Source organism: Macrobrachium nipponense, chromosome 35, assembly GCF_015104395.2.
Source record: "Macrobrachium nipponense isolate FS-2020 chromosome 35, ASM1510439v2, whole genome shotgun sequence".
NCBI lineage: Eukaryota > Metazoa > Arthropoda > Malacostraca > Decapoda > Palaemonidae > Macrobrachium > Macrobrachium nipponense.
The window spans coordinates 10,008,787-10,030,304 of record NC_061096.1 but is presented as its reverse complement, the minus strand read 5'-3'; the positions used below and the strand labels follow the sequence as shown (position 1 = coordinate 10,030,304).

Here is a 21,518-nt window from a genome sequence, read left to right as displayed (position 1 = left end):
CGGAGCTTGTACACGGTCCTGCTAATTCGGCCATGGCGCTAGTGCGAGTAACGCTTAATTTGAGAAAATAGGTTTATTTGCCGAAAAAATTAACGACTTGGTAACATTAAATATTGTCATTGGCTGAAAACACTTGCTTTCTTTTGTTTCACCCGCCCTACAGACTGTCAAACATGTATGACCAACATGTTTGTTCATACACTGCCATAGACTGATAATATGTATGATCAAACGTCAGTACATTTCATTGAGGCGTGGAGGCATGAGCAAAAGGAAAGCTTGTATAGCTATTCTGCTGGCGCTTGCCAGCGAAGAAGTCGACGATAAAAACAAAAAGAGACGATTGTGGATGAAAGAGTGGTACAAGAATAGATGTGAACTGTCTCATCAATGCCTGTTAAATGAGCTACTGGTATCATCACCTGAAGACTATAGAAATTACCTCCGAATGGACCACGACACATTTATGAACCTGCTGACGATGGTTTCACCAGTAATTGAGAAAAAGAAAACACAACTCAGAGATGCTATACCAGCAAGTCAACGATTGTTATGTACTCTCCGATTGCTTGCAACTGGAGATTCCTTCGAAGATCTGAAGTTTGCGTGCTGCATCTCTCCTCAGAGTCTTGGTAACATTGTGATAGAGACGTGTGATGCTATAGTGTCATCACTAAAAGATGTAATAAAGGTAAGGTAAAAAACCAATTGATGAAAATCGCTTATTTTATCATTTGCTCTTTTACAGTTGTAGGAAGCAGCTTATGAAATTAAAATAATATTTACCACAGGTGTAAGCAAATGTCATTGCATATCAGAGAGAGAGAGAGAAAGAGAGATAGAGAAAGAGAGAGAGAGAGGGAGAGTTTAAACAAAAATATAACAGTACTGTTTACCGGTATATACATAAAAACATAGTGTATGTAATTAATTACATGAATGTATGAGAAATAAATTTCACATTATGTAGGCTACTTATATTTCAGTTACTGGTACTCAGTCATATTAACTAAATTGTGGATCATTTAATAGATCCTCTATGGACCTATGTTCCTTGACAACAGGATGAGTGATTACTCTTACAGTGTTCATATGATCTGATTTTTGTACTGATCGTAAGAGTTGTGGTTCATTAATTTTCAACGAGTTCATGTTGAGTCTCCCGAGTCGGCCCTCATATAATATATCATTAATAGCTTTTCTAGCGTAAATTTGCTGGTTTTCTTATAATTTTTTAAATTCCTCTGCCCAGCTCTGTCCTAATGGATCCACACCCTCGTCCTTTTCAAGGTGCTTACAAGCTAACTCTAGTAATATTTTTTTCCCCTCAGCAGCAACTTTTCTTTTCTTTGTGGATTTTTGTGTGTCACATCCAGAGGTCCCTGGTACCTAGAAAACACGGGGAATGGTTGAAAGTCAATTATTACATTATATATTGTGATAAACATCATATAAAATCTTAACATTACAGACAAATGTGTCATGTGTCAAGAAATTAACTAAAGCACGGGTTTTCACTCTCGGGTTTCTGACAGGGACGGATCCAGGGGGAGAGGGGGGGGGGGGGGGGGGGGGGGGGGGGGTATGGGGGATGCATCCTCCCACTGGTCCAAAAAAAAGATTGTACTAAAGACCGACCCAAACTAAGCTTAATTAAACAGTCAGTGAGGATGTGATCCCCCTGCCCTCAAGCAAAAAAAATAAAAAAATAATATTATATATATATATATATATATATATATATATATATATATATATATATATATATTTAGAGATTTTGTTTGTGAATAAAAACAAAATATATATATAAATGGAAGATTTTCCTCCACCCACCCCCCTCACAAAAAATTCTGGATCCGTCCTGTTCGTGAACCCCCAGGGATTCACAACATTTATATTGGCATTTAGATGACTGATGAAAAAAATATCTAAAAGTTAATTCTGCAGAGAAAGAGAGAGAAAAAAGGGGCCGGATGTGTGTGTTCCTTTGATGATATCTTTAGTAGTATCATTCTATAATGAATTTGTAACCAAATTAACATTTAAGGGTATTATTTGGAAGATATTTATGTATCCTATTAATATTCACAGATACCAGAGAGCGAGGAGGAATGGATGTCAGTGTCTGAAGAGTTTGATCGGAAATGGAACTTTCCTCACTGCCTCGGAGCTATTGATGGAAAACATGTTAAAAATACAAGCCATATAACTCTGGTTTCTTACTACTATAATTATAAAGGTACTTTTAGTGTAGTTTTAATGGCTATAGTTAATGCCAAATGTCAGTTCCTTATGGTACATATAGGAACAAATGGAAGAGTCTCAGATGGGGGTGTTTATGGAAAAACAAGATTTAGTCAGGCTTAACAGAGGATAAACTACACATTCCTGCACCAAGCCCTCGACCCAGGAACAACTGATCCTGTTCCTTATGTTTTAATAGGGGATGATGCGTTCCCTCTGTTGGAGAATATCATGAAGCCATATAGTCATGCCAATCTTACTAAAGAACAACAGATATACAATTATAGGGTGTCACGAGCCAGAAATGTAGTGGAAAGGACCTTTGGCATGTTGTCATCTAGGTTTCGTATTTTACACTCGACAATCAATCTATCCCCAACTAAAGTGTCCAAAATAATCCTTGCATGTTGCTACTTGCATAATTATATGAGTGGAGATGGAGAACAATATGTAGTATCAGTAGAAGGCAGCTCATTCCTTTTGAACCACTGTTCAACAGTCTTCATTGTCAGCCAAGGATGTACGCTATAAGTATTGTCAGTATTTCAATGGCCCAGGATGGATGCCCTAGCAAGTAGTAGGATCACATGGAAGTTATAGCTGAACTAGAATTTATATAGCTTGATTACATATTGTTTTTTAGGGTAGCTGTGCATTATGTTCTCGTACATGGTACCTCTTGTGCTTACAAAATCTAGCAAATTAGCTAAACATAGGTAATTATTTGTGCATTGTTGTAGACATACTGACAGTACATATATAATACATTACGAACTCTAATACACTGGAAGCTACATTAATAATTATGTCGACCGCAACCATGATTTATTTATTTTCATTATTTGATGTACTATCATTAAGATATGTGATTCTCTACACTGACAATTACCATTATCTCTTGATAACATCAGGTTTATCAGATATAAATTGATACTACTTGGATATACTGAAAGTTGTATCTGTGTACAAAAAACTACCTAAATATATATACATTGCATTAAATGTGTTTGAATATTTCCTCACCTCTTCATCAATGTCTATTGTAGATATCCCTTCTTCCTGAATTTCCTGGTCTCGGAGAAAATTTAGAGCACCGAAAAACCATAAGGAGGGTACATACATGTCTTCAGTTGCAGCACCAGATTTCTCACTTTGAACCACCTTTTTTAATTCTCTCCTGTAGCTAGTACGAAGAGAGTTAATTTTCTTTGGTATCATATCCTTGGTGGCATTTGGGATGTGTTCTCTCAATTTATCAAGCAATTTTTGCTGACACTTTGCCTTTAGTGTCCTATTTTTGTATTCCTCACTTTTAACCTTCCAAAGACATGGAAATGATTGATAGAGTTCAATGAACTCTATCCAAAATTCTTGGTTATCTTGTGTGTTCGCCATGGTTGATGGTGACCAAATGAGCATGTATGATCAAACACCACTACAGACTCGTCAAGCATGCTGGTCAAACGTCTTGTTGGACAAGCTAGCTTCAAAATGCTTGTTCAATCCTTCAAACAAGCCTCTACATTCTCAAATTGGATTGTCCAACGCCAATTTGATCATACATGTATGATAGTCTGTAGGGCGAGTCAGAGAAAACTGAAACGTGCTTATTTACGATTGGATATTGTCTATAATGATGTCACTTTTTGGGTGGAGTGTTTTTCGTGACGTCATTCGGAAGGTGTGGTTTCCCCATGACAATTTGAGACTGCGCAGCACACAAACGAACGAACAGGAGCTCATTAACATAGGTGATACGAAAGAGACAACAACATGAAGGACTCTGTTTTTTCTGTAGGTACAAATATTTAAGTTGTGTTTTCAACACCGATAGGACTTACCGCCACTAATTTCCTTCTTCCTTAGAACATACTTAGTATCTTCTTTCAAGGTATAAACACATTTATACTAAAAATCGGCCGGAGCTCTTATTAAGATTAACCTTCTTAATTTTTAGTTTTAGTTTTTACAATTTTACAAGGAATTTTATTTTTTCCTTTCAACAGCCCTGACGATTAATTAAATAAACAATTACGAGACGTTCGATTGAAGACAGGTTGTACATCTGTTTGTGTCCTCTTCACTTTAATGATGATTATTTATATGGATTGACTCCTGACTCCTTACACTAAACTTATATATAATATATATATGATATATATAAAATATATATATATATATATATATTATATATATATATAAATATATAGATATATAGATATATATATATATAAATATATATATAATATATATGCATACACATATACATATACGAACTAACATATATAAATACACCTAACTTCCACAAATAATGCTTGGGGTGAAGTACATATGAGACCAGAAGAAAGTAAAGGAGCATACTCGATATGGTTTAGTTACTCTCGTATGTACAAAGTACTCCTATTTCTTATGTATGTATGTGATATAAATAGATATATATATATATATATATATATATATAATATATATATATATATATATATATCTATACATACATGTGTGCCTGTGTTGTGTGTGTGTGTGTGTGTGTGTGTGTGTATGTTACATAACTTAGAGGGTTAATGGATAAACCAAATTGAAGGGATCCTCTTAGCTGTAACAAGTTAAATTTTCATATGATAACAGAGACGCAGAATTGGAATGCAAAGTGCAAAACTGAACACTGCATCGCGACTATACTCTGTTTTTTTCATCTGTCCATCCGGCTGTGGGGTTTTTGTATGGTAACACTGCGTCCCGGGCTTTAAATAATTACGCTACGTGTAAGTTTTAGGTAATAAAAGGATATCTGGGTGTACATTTGCAACTGAAAAGTGTTTTAATAATTTACTGTATGCGAATTACACCATTATTATTCGAAATAGGTTATTGTTATTATTGTTGAATGTAAGCTCCCTTTTCGGGGTGGCGAATGGAACAGCCAGACGCAGTGGCGGGAAAATTGCTTCTCTCGCTGTTCACTACGGCAAGATGTCAACGTATTACTTCATTATACGTAAGTATATCAGTATGTACTGTTAATTTTTATAAAGTGCGTTTCAGCCAGATACGATATGACGTAACTTGGTTTAGCATCTGTTTGATGGAATTTGCGTCTGGCTGTTCCATTCGCCACCCCGAAAAGGCAGCTTACATTCGACAATAATAACAATATCCTATTTCGAATATTAACGGTGTAATTCGCATACAGTAAATTATTAAAACACTTTTCAGTTGCAAATGTACAACCAAATATCCTTTATTTACCTAAAACTTACACATAGCGTAACTATTTCAAGCCCGGGACGCAGTGTTACCATACAAAAACACCACTGGCAGATGGACAGATGAAAAAAAACAGAGTATAACTTGTTTATTGATGGTCACACTGATTAAAATGTTCTTTCTGCTTTCTTCTAATAAAAAGAGTAGTGTAAGATGCTACCGGACTGTTCCAACAGAAACTCGGCCATGGCGACAGCTGAGGCCATATGAAGTCCCTTTTCCTTGTACTTGTTTCAGATGTTTTGACTTTGGATTTGATCTGTGCTTAAACTTCTACTCTTACCCGTTCCGTAATTATGTTTTTTTTTCTCCAAGGGAATATTCTAGTCTTACTCTCTCCTTACTCCTGTGTATGTTTTCTGTAAAGCTGTAAGCATGTATTTCCCTTCTTGCACATACTTTCATGGTTTCATCTTCTCTAATTTAAAATGTTCAGCGTTAAATGGGTAGGAATACTGCAACACTCTCATGCTGCTTCGACTGTATACTTTTGCTTCTATTGTGATATCGTGTCTACTAGTTAAAACATATATCACATTGCAAAGCAGTTAAAGTGATGAGTTATAAGAATGTATTAAACTAATATCTTGAGTTATATCAGCAGGCACTGTAGGTAAAATGGCATTAGATAATACACAATTTTAGCAACAGCCACTTCATTTACAGAGAGAGAGAGAGAGAGAGAGAGAGAGAGAGAGAGAGAGAGAGAGAGAGAGAGAGAGCAGTGCGCTAAGAATTCATATTGGCCATATATTCGAGCAGTACTAATGTGATACCGTGACTGGAGAAGATGATTACATACAAAGTTAAATGAATACGAAAAGAACAAAGTTCGTAGACAATTAATGCGTGCTTAGCAGCCTGTCAAAGTCATTAGTTTATTGCGTATTCCTTCACTAACAATATTTTGTTCGATTATTGACTACTCAATGTTAATCTAGGAACTCGATGATTTTTTCAATAACTTAGTGTATAATCTCTCCACTGTAATATATTTTAGCAATTTTGAAGAAACAAATGAGTGTAATCACTTCATATTTTATGGGAACAGGTTGGTTATAGTCTATTCAGAAAGTGACGGCAATAGGTGACGCTGAAATAAAAACAATGTACAGAAGGCTATCCTTCAGTTTTTAATGGGATATTGCATTTTCTTTGCCGGCTTATAAAAGTCTTTATATTGCAAGTATAGTGAGATTTACTGAAGTTAGGTATTGTTCTCTCTCTCACTCTCATGCATAATACATAAGTAGTAAATATTAGACTTTCTCTCTCTCTCTCTCTCTCTCTCTCTCTCTCTCTCTCTCTCTCCTACATGAAAGGTGAACGTTGATATATACTCTCTCAAGTTAGGGAGTGTTCTCTCTCTCTCTCTCTCTCTCTCTCTCTCTCTCTCTCCTTTTCAAAGCCCCCGCTCCATTATATAGCATCAACTCAACTGGGTTCCTTTGTTTCTTCAGAAATCCATCATATGCTGAGCTTTCCTGTCAAATACACTCGGCGCTGCCGTTGGTCTGGTTCTGCTCTGAAGGCATCCCAGGTTGGCCGAAACTATTCCTTATTTTGCAAAGATATCGCAAATGCATTCTTTTATTTCAGGTTTTGCTCATATAGTTTCATAAAACGGTGGGAAAAACAGCATGCACCTTTGCGTTGTAATAACTAATGCTGCATTTACTATGGGGAAGTCTTCCCGTAACTGATGAATGTTAATGCTACTAAACTGGCTCTTATAAATGTAATGACTGAATGAACTTTAAATATAATTTTTCTAGGTGCTATCATCAATTCGGCAACTGAGGTAGCTTGAAAGATTAAATCTTCAACACTAAGTCCATCTTTCTTTCTTAATTTACGAATGTACCGATAAATAAGATTAAATCTTCAACACTAACTCCATCTTTTTTTCTTAATTTACTAATGTACCGATAAATAAATGACACAAATTCAATTATGCTATCATATTACTCCCACTGCAAAGGTTGTATAGTCTCGAATCTCCGTTACAAGCTACTCTTAGACATTATAAAGACCTCGGTCTGAAATAAGTAATAACACGGACATACAGATACAACCTGTAGTCTCCCTCACTTCATCTCTATTGTGATATAAATGGAAGGAATATTTTAATAAAATTGTTATTTGTTAGAAAACAAGGAAAAAGTGACGATTCGATTGCGTACATCCTTGTCTTCAGTATCCATTATGACTATATCGAGATAGTAACCAACATACATATAATGAGATATGAACTCTCTCTCTCTCTCTCTCTCTCTCTCTCTGAGATCATTGAGACATGATCCAAGGAAAATAGGAGAGTGGTCAAAAGCATGGCAAATGCCTTTCAACTTGGATAAATGTAAAGTATTACAAATAGGAACAAGCAACCCTCATACAAACTACATGCTGTTTGGGGATGATATATAAACAGGTAGCACTAGAAGGGAACCTTGGAGCCATTATTACCAAGGACTTAAAATCCACAAAACAATGCATCAAATCAGAAAACAAGGCACAGAAATTAGTGAAATAAATAAAGAGGAATTCAAATACAGAAATAAGGAAACGGTGCTGCAGCTCTTACACATCAATAGTTAGACCTCATCTTGAATATGCAGTACAGTTTTGGTCACCTTCACTAAGAAAGGACATACACAGATTAGAAGGGGTACAAGCAAGAGCCACGAAGTTAATTCTATCCATCAGGCAAATAGGTTACCAAAGATGACTGAACATGAACGGCTTAGAAACTCGACGATTGCGAGGACAACTAATAGAGACATTCAAAATACTGAAAAGCAAAACAAAAGTAGACAGTAACCTCTTCACATTAAACGAAAACCAGGCAAGATATAATGGATGGAAACTAGAACTGAAGAGATACAAGACATCCCATTATGGGAACTTCTTCACATACATGATATGTGACACATGGAATAAACTACCACCAGAAGTTGTAAACAGCAGCAGTGTGGAAGAGTTATAAAAAAAAAGGGAGACAAAGTCATTAGGACACTGTAAATGAATGGTAGAACCTGCTCCTTGAGATAAATGAGCACATGATGTCTCCTCGGATGGACTAAGAAGTCTTTGAGACATCCTAACCCATGTAACTCCTTGTAACTCTTTCTATTAAATCATGTGTCAATAAAATTGATAAACTAGAAATGAGCAAATTTCACCTTACAGAGAAACAACAAAGTAGAAAGATAAGAAATTAGTGTATATATCGTATTATTGTTACCCTGTGGTATTTTAGCACACCTTCGATTATGATACGTAATCAAAATTGGAGCGGTCCTGTTAATAATATTCTACGGAAGCAACATTTCACTTTTCCCTTCCTTTGAGTTATTATTATTATTATTATTATTATTATTATTATTATTATTATTATTATTATTATTATTATTATTATTATTATTATTTTTGAGAATTTATGTATTTTTGAATTTCCAAGCAGCGTAGGAAAATGCCGTTAAAACGTCTTTCATTGTAATTTGTTTCTTGTAGCATACTTTAGAAGTTTAACAATCATTCTGGCATAAAGATAAAAACGCAAATACTATATGCGTGTTTTCTTACTCCTTTGACAAAATGCTCCTCCTGGAACTGTTATCATAGAGAGGTAAAGTCTCTTACCTTTCTTTTCTACAAAAAATCCAGGTAAATTTAACATGTTACCCTTTTTAGGACTTTTTAAAATCTTGTAGTTAAGGGGGAATTTTATGTTTAAAACAAAAATAGTAACAGGATACAATTTGTGATTCTTGCGTTGGCGAGAAAAGTCTTTCATTTTTAGCGACCGGTGATTGAGTTTCATTAGAATTTTTAGCTCTCTCCGAAAAATACTGAGATACATATTTTTTCGAGCAACTTAACGTGTATGAGATTTTTCTATATATTCAGAAACAGTCGAGTAATTTCATTAATAATGGTTTCGTTTTTTCTAATCAAACATCAAAATTAACGGTATTGAAACTTAATGTTATTCTTAAAATATGCGTTGTTTCAAATTCACGCAATTTTCGTTAGTTATCTTTGAAAATTTTTTTCATGCTCATCTCTAAGGTAAATGGACCGCTTATTAATAGTATTTTTCTTCACATCTCTTTCATGTTTAGACATAATTTTCTGGCACATTATGGATATTTAAGTGGTAAAATATTGTGAAGAAAACCTAATAAAAAAGCACTGATTAATAAACACATATTATTATAAAGTTGGTAATTCTCCATATCAAAACGACCCCAGCATCTCTCTATCTGGTTGGTAGGAAGTCGGTATTCTGACAGCAAACTTCAGCTAATAAAAGATGTAATGTAATAAAAATCATTGGTCAAAGTATCAGATTTAGTTGTGTTGTAAAACTATATATATATATATATCTATATATATATATAGTATATATATATATATATATTATATATATATATAGATATATATATATATATATATATATGGTATCGATGAATGCAAAAAATTCTAAGTCATACCTGTATACACACACACACACACACACACATATATATATATATATATAATATATATATATATATATATATATATATATATGTGTGTGTGTGTGTGTGTGTGTGTGTACAGGTATGACTTAGAATTTTTTGCATTCATCGATACATATATGTATATATATATAATATATATATATATGATATATACTATATATATATATATATATATATATATATATATATATATATAGTTTTACAACACAACTAAATTGATACTTTGACCAATGATTTTTATTACATTACATATTTTATTAGCTGAAGTTTGCTGTCAGAATACCGACTTCCTACCAACCAGATAGAGATGCCAGAATGTGCCAGAAAATTATGTCTAAACATGAAAGAGATGTGAAGAAAAATACTATTAATAAGCGGTCCATTTACCTTAGAGATGAGCATGAAAAAAATTTTCAAAGATAACTAACGAAAATTGCGTGAATTTGAAACAACGCATATTTTAAGAATAACATTAAGTTTCAATACCGTTAATTTTGATGTTTGATTAGAAAAAACGAAACCATTATTAATGAAATTACTCGACTGTTTCTGAATATATAGAAAAATCTCATAAACGTTAAGTTGCTCGAAAAAATATGTATCTCAGTATTTTTCGGAGAGCAGCTAAAAATTCTAATGAAACTCAATCACCGGTCGCTAAAAATGAAAGACTTTTCTCGCCAACGCAAGAATCACAAATTGTATCCTGTTACTATTTTTAACATAAAATTCTTATACAAGATTTAAAAAGTCTAATATATGTGTGTGTGTGTGTGTGTGTGTGTGTGTGTGTGTGTGTGTGTGTGTGTGAACAAAGTTACAGCCACGAAAGAAAATGGAAACGCTGGAAATGCTGATAATAAGACGAAAGTACTTTCGTCTTATTATCAGTAAGACATGGTCACAGCAACTGAAGACATACAGAAGCAAGTGCTTAAGTCATAAGGGATACACAAAGGTCGGGAGGTCACAGAACGGTCAACGGCTTAAAATCGAAATCTGTATATTGGTAATGTTTTTTATTCTATCGTTCAATTCCTTCTGGAACATGTTTTATGACCTGGTCAAAATAAAATAATGGAATGCGTTCACGTTGTAACGAAACTATTTCAAGGAACTTGTTAGAATGTTTTGATTTAGTTAACTTGGATGAATAATTTTAATATATCTCAAGGACTATTTTCTTTGGTTCCGGTCATAAAACATATATTCCAGAAGGAATTGAAAGATAGAATAAGTAGATTTCGATTTTAATCTGTTGACCGTTCTGTGACCTCCTGACCATTTTTTATTCCCATATGTCTTGTACCCACCATTTATATAGTCCCTTGCTTCTGTTTGTCTTTAGTTGCTGTGACCATGTCTTACTAATATTAAGACGAAAGTACTTAGCATCTCCAATGTTTCTAGTTTCCTTCGCGGGTGTAACTTTGTTCGTATAGTGATCACGTTTTTTATTTCTTCGTGATTTAAATTCAAACACACAACATATATGTATGTATGTATATGTGTGTGTATGTATGTATATATGTATATATGTATATGTCTGTGAGTATTATATGTACGTTATATTTATATGACTGAACAGTGGGTAGCTAGGTTACACACAGGAATTATTAATTATAATGATATGATAACAAACCAAAGTCACCAGGTTGCTACCCATGAGAACAGTTACAAAACTAAATTGCGAAAAAGTTTCATAAACAAAATCCTTCTTAGTAACGAAAAGGATTTTTTTTTATTTTGTAAGAAAGGAAGAAAGAATGTGAATTGCATAGAAATATCTGTTAAATTGTCATAAATTTACTGAACAAGTAGAGTTTTAGAATGAATAGCAGAAAACATGTCATTCTTGTCTGCAAAAGATATAATTCGGAAGAATCAAGTTTTGAAAATTCACATTGTAGGAAAAAAAAAAACTAAATCCATGCCATTTCCTATCACATGACAAAAGTGACAAAAGATTAATTCTATTTTGCAACGTTTGCTTCATATCAAAGCTCTTTCACATGAAAATAATCAATCTCTGGATTCAATTCAGAGCTACAGACATAATTCACTTCTGTCAGACGCAATAATCGCATTTAGCAAAGTAGAATTTTATCAGAAATAGGTTTATTTCATCAGCCTATCAAAATACTATTCTAGTCGCGAATTTTGATGCGAGAGTGAGCTTGTACCATATGCTGCATATAAATTATTCATAATGAAGATTATAACAGTATTCATTTCAATATACCTTATAAAAATATCGCTGAATATACAACTTTTCACGTTTATAGAATCTTGATGTTGTCATGGTTAATCAATTGCTAAGATTTCTACTTTATATTATTAAGAATAATAATCTGGTAATGCTGTCTAACGAAACTTAAAAGATTCGTGAGAAGACGTGTGTGTGTGTGTGTGTGTGCTTGAATGTTTGTGAGTAAGAGTGTGGGTAGGAAGAGAGATAGAGAGAGACAGACAGACAGACAGAGAGAAAGAGAGAGATAGAGAGAGAGAGACTTCGTGGAAGATGTCATCATTCAGATTTATAGAAATATCGGGAAATGAAGTCTCCTCTTTTTTTAGTTGAAAGGAAATGGAAAATGCTTATTTACCGATAAATTCCTGAAAAAGACATACTCTCAGGAGACAAAACTGACTGTTAAATAATTCAAAAATACTATTAATAGATATATGCATTCTCGGAGATGGAGAAAAATGTCAAGATATCTCTCTCTCTCTTTCTTTCTAAAGTATGTATATATATATATATATTATATATATATATATATATATATAGTATAGTGTGTAAGAATTATTCACCTTATATTAATCGACAAAAGAGGAATCATTAATGGACTTGAATGCATAATAGTTTAATCTAGTCACATTTATATGTCGCAAGACTCCCCCCCCCCCCCCTTTTTTTTTTTTTTTTTTTTGTTTTTTTTTTTTTTTTTTTTTTTTTTTTTATCAAATTTATTGTTTTTCGTCAAAATAGAAGTGACAAAACTTCATTTTGGTCTGTAAGAATTTAAGCGCGAAAACTCTCCTTCCGCGTAAAACTTGTCACTAATTAAATTATTTATCACATATAGCCGTGAGTCACATCTAACAAATTCAAACACGCCTATGTTTGCTTAATATTATACCATCAAAATAAATATTTTTCATCGACCTTCCAAAATAGCATCGGCCGTCGAATGGGCATTAACAATTATGATGCATGGTTGATCATGTACCATTTTCTGCATATAAATTAATTCGTTTTAATGACGAAGGCATTATTGGGTATTACTCTACAGCGTAAAAAGTTTCATTTTGGGGAAATTTGGCCCGATACTAGATATGAAACGTTTTACCATCGTGATAAGTAACAATTCAAAGTTTAATGAAGTTTTTCTTTTGGGTTAGTTGACGTCTTCAGTGTAATTTTCTTCACAAAGGTATGGTTATGGAGTATGTTAATATTTGTTCGTTTTAGAGAGAGAGAGAAAATAAAAATAAACCCAGCTCATGGTAACGAAACCCAACAGAACATGGAGACTACTGACGGCTAAATGTCAAAACGAAGCCTGACAGATATCCGTTGCCGAACATAGCAGGCATAACCAACCAAATGATTGGAGCAAAGATCTTCACCAAAATAGACCTGCTGAAGGGATACTTCCAAGTTCCAATAGCGAAAGAAGATATAGAAAAGACCGCAATCATGACCCCCTTTGCAACTGCATGTTCAACTACAGTTGTGTCAGCCTTCGGAACGCATGGACAACCTTCCAAAGACATATGGACGAACTGCTAGACAACCAACCATATATGTGGTTTACAGCAACGACATCTTCATATTTAGCCCCAACCTCAAGAATATCTTAAGGATGTCAAAAGAGTGATGCAAATAAAGAAAATGGACTTGTAGTAAGGGAAGACAAATAAGAATTGGCAGAGAAAATGGTGGAATTCTTGGGACATCCAGTAACCCTAGATGGCAGTACACCCTTACCAACTAAAATTAAAGAAGTAAAATTTCCAGGACTAATTAATTATTATCACAGATTTATCCCAAATATTGTTAAGATCATGAGTCCAATCTACAAATGCATGCAAAGAAAAAAATGAAATTGGTCAGATGATCAAGATAATGAATTTCTTTCAGCAAAACAGGCAATAACCTTTATAACGACATTAATATTTCCTCACTTTAACATTGGACACGAGTAACACAGTGAAGGGCACGGTACTGAGTAGGACACGGATGATGGTCATCGTCTGTTGGCATTCCTCAGCAAGAAGTTAACTTCATCAGAACAAATGTAACTCCACATTTGACAGGGAGCTCCTAGCAGTCCAAAAAGCCATTTGTCACTTCTGCCACATGCTTGAAGGATGGCAGTTCATCCTAAAAACAAACCATCAGCACTTGGTGCACGCCTTCACAAAGACAGCAGATGCATGGTCAGCATGGCAACAGCGTCACCTATCACCAATAGCTGAACACTCCTGTAGCATCAAGTATTTGAAGGGTTCAGCAAACACCGTGGGAGACGCACCTTTGCAAAATTCCACCAACACCATCCAGCTCGGGATAGCCTATTCTGAAATAGCAGAGGAGCAAAGAGATGATGTGGACCTACAGTGACTGCAGGACAACCCTGCCCTTACGTGGAGCAACCTGCAAATCAACAATGGAGAAACGATGATCGCCTGCAAAACAAGTACTGGATGACCTTGCCCCTACCTGTCAGAAGGTGTCAGAAGAAAATCTTTCAACCTCCCCCACAACCTAACTCACCCATCAGGCCGGGCAACCACCTGAATTTTAGCAGAGCAGTACATCCGGTGCAGTACATCTGAGGGGGAATGAAAAAGGGCGTAAAAACTGGACTAGAGAATGCCTTCCATGTCACATGTCAAAAATCACAAGGTATGTAGTGAGCGGAATTGGAAAGCTCCAAACAATACACCACAGACTCATCAACATCCACATTGACGTAGTGGGACCTCTACCCATCTCCAAGGGGCACGAATACCTATTCACCTTCATTGACAGAAATACCAGGCGGGAAGAAGCAATACTGATATGGCAACAGACGACAGAGAGTTGTGTGAAAGCTTTCATTAGATGGGTCAGCAGACAAGGAGTCCTGCAGACCATCAGCCGACGTGGCGGCCAACTTCGTTTCCACCTCTTGAAACGCCATTGTAGACAGTTTAGGGACAAAGATAATACACACAACTACTTACAACCCAGAAGCTAACAGCAACAATGAAAGGCTACACTGGTCGTTGAAAGCATCAGTCACTGCCAGATGGCAATGCAGGAGTTAGAGAAAAGAGTTATCTTGGTTCTTACTGGGCTTGAGAACGTCACCACACACTGCAGTCAACTCATGTGCAGCAGAAGCCCTGTATGGCCAATGATTAACATTGCTGGCAGACATCTTTTAAATCCACAAGCCCAGCATACCTCTTCTGACACCTGTAAAGCATTGGAATGAATAATACCAACCTAAACTACTTACCACATGATCAGGAAAGTGTACATCCCCAGCAAACAGCAGAAGGCAAAATATTTGTTCATACGTTTAGACACACACACACACACACAACCCCCCCTCTCCCCAGCCTGCTCGGGAACAAGGCTTTTCAGATGACAGTGAATGGTAGAACTACATGGGTCTCCTTCGACCGCCTAAGAGCAGCATACCTCCCGGACACCGACCTATAATCATATGCCTCTCCAAGGGGGTGGAGTCCTGTAGGATCCCACATAGACCCAGAAACCGTCCATCTTACCTGGCCGGTTAATCTCTTCAAACCCAACATCTCTGCCCGCCGAACAAGTGTATATGAGAAACACTGCATACGTCATTCATCTTTTGTACATATATTATCATTCATATTAATATTATATTGAGTGTATCATTATTACCACATGCATTACAATGTCAGCATTTGAGCTATATGTACCATAACTTCATTCGTGTCATATACATTGCCTTATATACGTCTTTACATCCTTCATCACAGTTGATTATAAAGTAACCTCTGTTTTGCTCGCCTCGTGTCAGGCACTACATTTCCACTCAAGAACTACTGATCTGTCTGTTGTCTGAATAAATCAACAAGTTTGTAGACTCGGCTTCTTACTCACGCCTTCGCTACAGCATCGTGCTATCGGATACGCTGCATTAACACTCTCTGCCTACGAGTCCTCTAAACTAGTAATCCCATGTCTCCACAGGTGCCATTTGATCATGTAGTAACGCTAGAATCTACACTGAAACATTCACGACCTGTTATGACCATTGTTTACGATTGCACAAATGTGGAATGTCGGCGGCACAGAATAGTAAAATGTATCATGTGAGTTAGGAGTTATAAAGAATGCTGAACGTTTGGAATTCCGGCCTCATGCTCTTTTGATTACGAAACTTAGTTTGTAGGCAAAAAAAGATTTACAGATTTTATTAAAGTAATTAACGTTCACATCTCAATCGGTCAGATGTATTGCAAGAAAAAAATGACGTATTTGATTCTTAAGTTCGATGTGCATACTCAAATTTGGATGTAAGCAAAACCTGTTCTATTTTGCTGTTATGTCACTCCTTCCTTAAAGTTCATTGTCATTGAAATCTGTTGGAAAATATTGTATAATGTAGGAAACCTTAACATACCATTGTATAAGATAATTAAACATTAGATTTGTCATTTGTGTTGCAAAATGCTACACGAACATTCATGAACACTACAAGACATCACTCATATAATCATCATAATTTTAAAATACCAAATATTGAAATAGCGTTGTCGGAAGCCATTGGTAACAGGGAGCATCTTCAATCTGCAAGTGATTCATAATGCCAAAAGTTTTGATATATATTTTGTTCATGTAAATGGATATGAAAAAAGGATTAAGGCGTTTAAAATATCGAATACACAACCAGCAGAATTTTCTCTCTCTCTCTCTCTCTCTCTCTGATCCTGACCGATTTTGCCCCTTCAGAAATCTTCAACAAAAAGGATGGTATATGGTAATAAGGATTCCTTGCTTCTAAGCTAGGATGTAACGCAGTACAAACTAGCCATGTAGTAGCTGAATGTTTCAACTAAAAAAAAAGGGGGGAGCTTTGTGGGTCAGCCAAAGCTTACACTAAAAAAAAAAAGTTGGTATCATTTTGACCAGCTATATAACTCATTCATACTAATAAAAAATTTCCTTTGATGAGATCCATTTCCTTTAAGTGCCTAGTGGTGACAGTAAAAATTCTTAGTCGTAACTTTGATCATTGTGTAACAAGGAGTCACGAATATATATTATACATTTTAGATCCCTTTAATTGGTGAAAATATACTATCAAATGTAAGCTGTCATGAATCAAGTGCATTTTGAATGCGATTCGTGTTGACATTTGTATTCATGATCACACCAAGTAAACAACAATAGAACCAACGAGAAGTGATATTCTTGCCAGAGTAACGAACAACCGCCGTCTTTTACTAGAACACAAGCAAATAATATAATATTGATACGGTAATAACAATAGTTGAGAGAGAGAGAGAGAGAGAGAGAGAGAGAGAGAGAGAGAGAGAGAGAAAGCTCTGAAGGTTTAAAAGATAACTCACCTGTATAGATGTTTAGTATATGTACATAACTGTATATCCGTCAGAAAAGCATTTATATAAAATTGATGCCCAAAGTCAATGTCACTACATATGAAAAATTTACTTTTGGCTTTAGTCTTGGCTATTTGCTATTGCAAGTGGTACTAAATTAAAAAAAAACAATTTCCTTTCCTTCATTGATGAATATTCTTATGAAAATTATTATTATTATTATTATTTTGGTAGAAGACCCTCTTTTAGGCAAATACTGTTAAAAAGAATGGCAGAATTAAGCGATTTGATTTTATATATTGTTTTTTCTATTTTCCTTACAATTCGCTTCTCAGGCTCAGCGATGTTTCTGAGTAACTGACCAATATTCATTTTGGGAATTTTCAAAAATCATAAATGCTGAAGGTAATCTTTTATTGGAACAGGATATCAGGTCCAGGTCAAGCAGGGGTCGTCGTCAGTGCTGGTATTATTCCGTAGGCATAGTTCAGTTCGGTGCCGGGTTCGTCTTCGGTTTAGGGGCTGGTATTGGTGCTGGTATAGCTGGTATATCTGGTATTACGTAACGTTTCGACCTTCTCGCAGGTCATCCTCGGACGAGTCGTTTGAAGAGACTGTAGCAAGGAAGTCTGTGGGGCGGTATTTATAGCGGCTCGGACCTAGAGTTGCATTCTCATTGGTCGGGCGTCTTGGACGAAGTGTGGATCTCGCCTCGAAGGTCTCGGGGATTCTCTCGTGCGAGCGCCACAGTATGTGCCTGGGGATAAACGACAGGAATTCCGTCCGTAGCAGGAATCCTGTCATCCCGTGGGGGCTCCTGATCATCTGGTATTGTCGGGGGTCGATCGCTGCTCTCCGGGCGGCGGTGGGAAGGAGAAAACGTTGTTTCTTGGGTGATGTAAGATTTGGTTCTCCTTGCCTATATGGAGGGCTTCTAAGAGACGCAGACGTCGGGGATCCGTTGTCTGGTCTATTATTTCGATATTAGAATAATATCATTTCTCTTTATCCGTTTGTTATGAGCAGTCCTGGCGTGGTTTGAAGATTGCTCCTTCTTGAGCGTGGCAGGAGATTCGCATTGGAGAAACGCATGGAGGTCATACCGACGTATTTGCCGAGGCATCCTCGGACGGGGCATGTGTAACGGTAGACCACACTTGTCTTCTTCAAGGGATCCTGAGGGGCGCCGAAGGGTTGTTTCTCATCACCAGGCTGCTCGTCTTCTTCGTTTTATAAGAGATAATTAACTTAATATTTTTGTCTGGGTCGGCTGGGCTGACGTTTTTCGGGGGTCGATGATCTTTTTGAGGGCTTGTTCGTCCTCCTTGTACCTCCGGTGGAAATGTCCCTTGTAGAACAGCTTGATGGGCTCTGCAACATCGGGGCGGGGCTTCCTGGTGGTACCAGGCTTCCATATTTTTCCTTATAGATTCATCAACAGCACGATTGGTGTGTCCGTTGTCGATGAGGACCTGGGCGGCGCGCTCCAACTCACTGTGTGTATCATTCAGGAGGAGCAGTGTGAGAGGGCCCTCCTGACGAAGGCGCTGATGGTGGAGCGCTTATACCTCTCAGGGCACTCGCTCTCACCGTTCATGAACATACCCAGGTTCGTCGGCTTCGTGTACACCTTCGTGCTGAATTCGGAATCTCGCTGTTCGAACAGCGAGATTCCGAATTCAGCACGAAGGTGTACACGAAGCCGACGGAACCTGGGTATGTGCATGAACGGTGAGAGCGAGTGCCCTGAGAGGTATAAGCGCTCCACCATCAGCGCCTTCGTCAGGAGGGCCCTCTCACACTGCTCCTCCTGGAATGATACACACAGTGAGTGTGAGCTCGCCGCCAGGTCCTCATCGACAACGGACACACCAATCGTGCTGTTGATGAATCTATAAGGGAAAATATGGAAGCCTGGTACCACCAGGAACCCGCCCCGATGTTGCAGAGCCCATCAAGCTGTTCTACAAGGGGACATTTCCACCGGAGGTACAAGGAGGACGAACAAGCCCTCAAAAAGATCATCGAAAGCGAAAAACGTCAGCCCAGCCGACCCAGACAAAAAATATAAGTTAATTATCTCTTATAAAACGAAGAAGACGAGCAGCCTGGTGATGAGAAACAACCCTTTGGCGCCCCTGCAGGATCCCTTGAAGAAGACGAGTGTGGTCTACCGTTACACAGCCCCGTCCGAGGATGCCTCGGCAAATACGTCGGTATGACCTCCATGCGTTTCTCCAAGCGAATCTCCTGCCACGCTCAGAAGGAGCAATCTTCAACCACGCCAGGACTGCTCATAACAAACGGATAAAGAGAAATGATATTATTCCTAATATCGAAATAATAGACCAGACAACGGATCCCCGACGTCTGCGCCTCTTAGAAGCCCTCCATATAGGCAAGGAGAAACCAATCTTAACATCACCCAAGAAACGTTTCTCCTTCCCACCGCCGCCCGGAGAGCAGCGATCGACCCCCCGACAATACAAGATGATCAGGAGCCCCCACGGGATGACAGGATTCCTGCTACGGACGGAATTCCTGTCGTTCATCCCCAGGCACACTACTGTGGCGCTCGCACGAGAGAATCCCGAGACCTTCGAGGCGAGATCCACGACTTCGTCCAAGACCGGCCCAACCAATGAGAATGCAACTCTAGGTCCGAGCCGCTATAAATACTGCCCCACAGACTTCCTTGCTACACATTCTACTAGCAGACCTCGCAGAGAGCAGACGTGCCGAGAGATCGCTCCCGCCTCCTCGCCGCCTATTGGTAGAGAGAAATCCTCCCATCCCCATTGGCTGACAACCGAAACCTTCAAGCTTGTTCTCAGCAACCAAGCTTGAAGAAAGTTGAACTTGCCTCCTATTGGCTGAGAGCACTTCTGCCAGAGCTGCCTTCTCATTGGCTGCGATACAGCTCTTCAAGCCACTTTTACGACTGCTGCCAAATTGGCGCAAAAAACTATAAGTGAAATTCCCATTCCACCCTCCCGTCCATCCCCATCCATCCTTCCCTACCCTCCCACATTCCCCCCCAACTTCCACCACTACCACCACCAATTCCTAGTCCCATTCCTACTACCTTCCCAGCTTATATTCTTCCCATCCTAACCACTAGTTAAGGCAATCCCTGCCTTGTCTACCTATTCTATTGTTTCAGACCTCATTCTCAACTTCTCAACTTCTCCAACTAACACCATCAGTAGCCCTTTGCCCCTGGAGTAGCCGTTGTGGTCTTAAAACTCTCTAGGGGCACTGGGAGTTCTGCATCGTCCAGGCTCATACTTCTTCAGTAGTGCCTGCATAGGAGTTAGGTATTGGTCACTGCCTTCCATAAAGTGACTGCTAACTGTAACTCTAATTTCCTTGAAAAAAACGTTTATTGGTTCTACCGCCCTTAATATTTGAAATTCTCCACTTTTATTTGAAGTTTGTTAAAAAGTTATTATTTTTGCACCTTCCCCCTTTTCAAAAGTCATCCCACATTGTTGTATCACAAATTTCGCAAAATATTCCAAATTTTGAATTTACATATTTAATCAAAAAGGTTGTGCAAATCCCCAAGATTAATTTAGTATTTTCACAGAGGGAATTAATTATTCTTCTTTCAGAGGGTAAAATTCTTGCTTAATCATGACATAATGGGTAAAGTTAAAATTAAGGACACTAGCCAGGGACTTGATGAAGAATCACGTCGCCTGGCAATATGGAATACTCTTCAGGAAAAATATGCTTTGTCCACAAAGCTCACTAAGGCTAATAATTACTACTTAGCTATAGCAGATGAAGCAACAATTGAAAAAATAATTCATCCTGACACCAAACTGGCTCTACACAATAATAAGTTTGAAGTTCTGGACCCCCCTCATCTGA

At 37.3% G+C, this 21,518-nt stretch overlaps 1 protein-coding gene across 3 annotated transcripts in view; it reads right to left on the bottom strand.

Moving 5' to 3' along the window:
* Positions 1-726: 726 nt before the first annotated feature.
* Positions 727-21,518, bottom strand: part of LOC135208417 (angiopoietin-1-like) — a 63,255-nt gene continuing 42,463 nt past the window's right edge. For 2 of the 3 annotated variants that reach the window (XM_064240562.1, XM_064240563.1), the window contains exon 9: positions 727-1,389. In XM_064240562.1, the coding sequence (XP_064096632.1) occupies positions 1,225-1,389 (165 nt within the window). In that variant the 3' untranslated portion in view covers positions 727-1,224. The remainder of the gene's footprint in view (positions 1,390-21,518) is intronic. The other variant, XM_064240564.1, reaches the window with a different exon arrangement.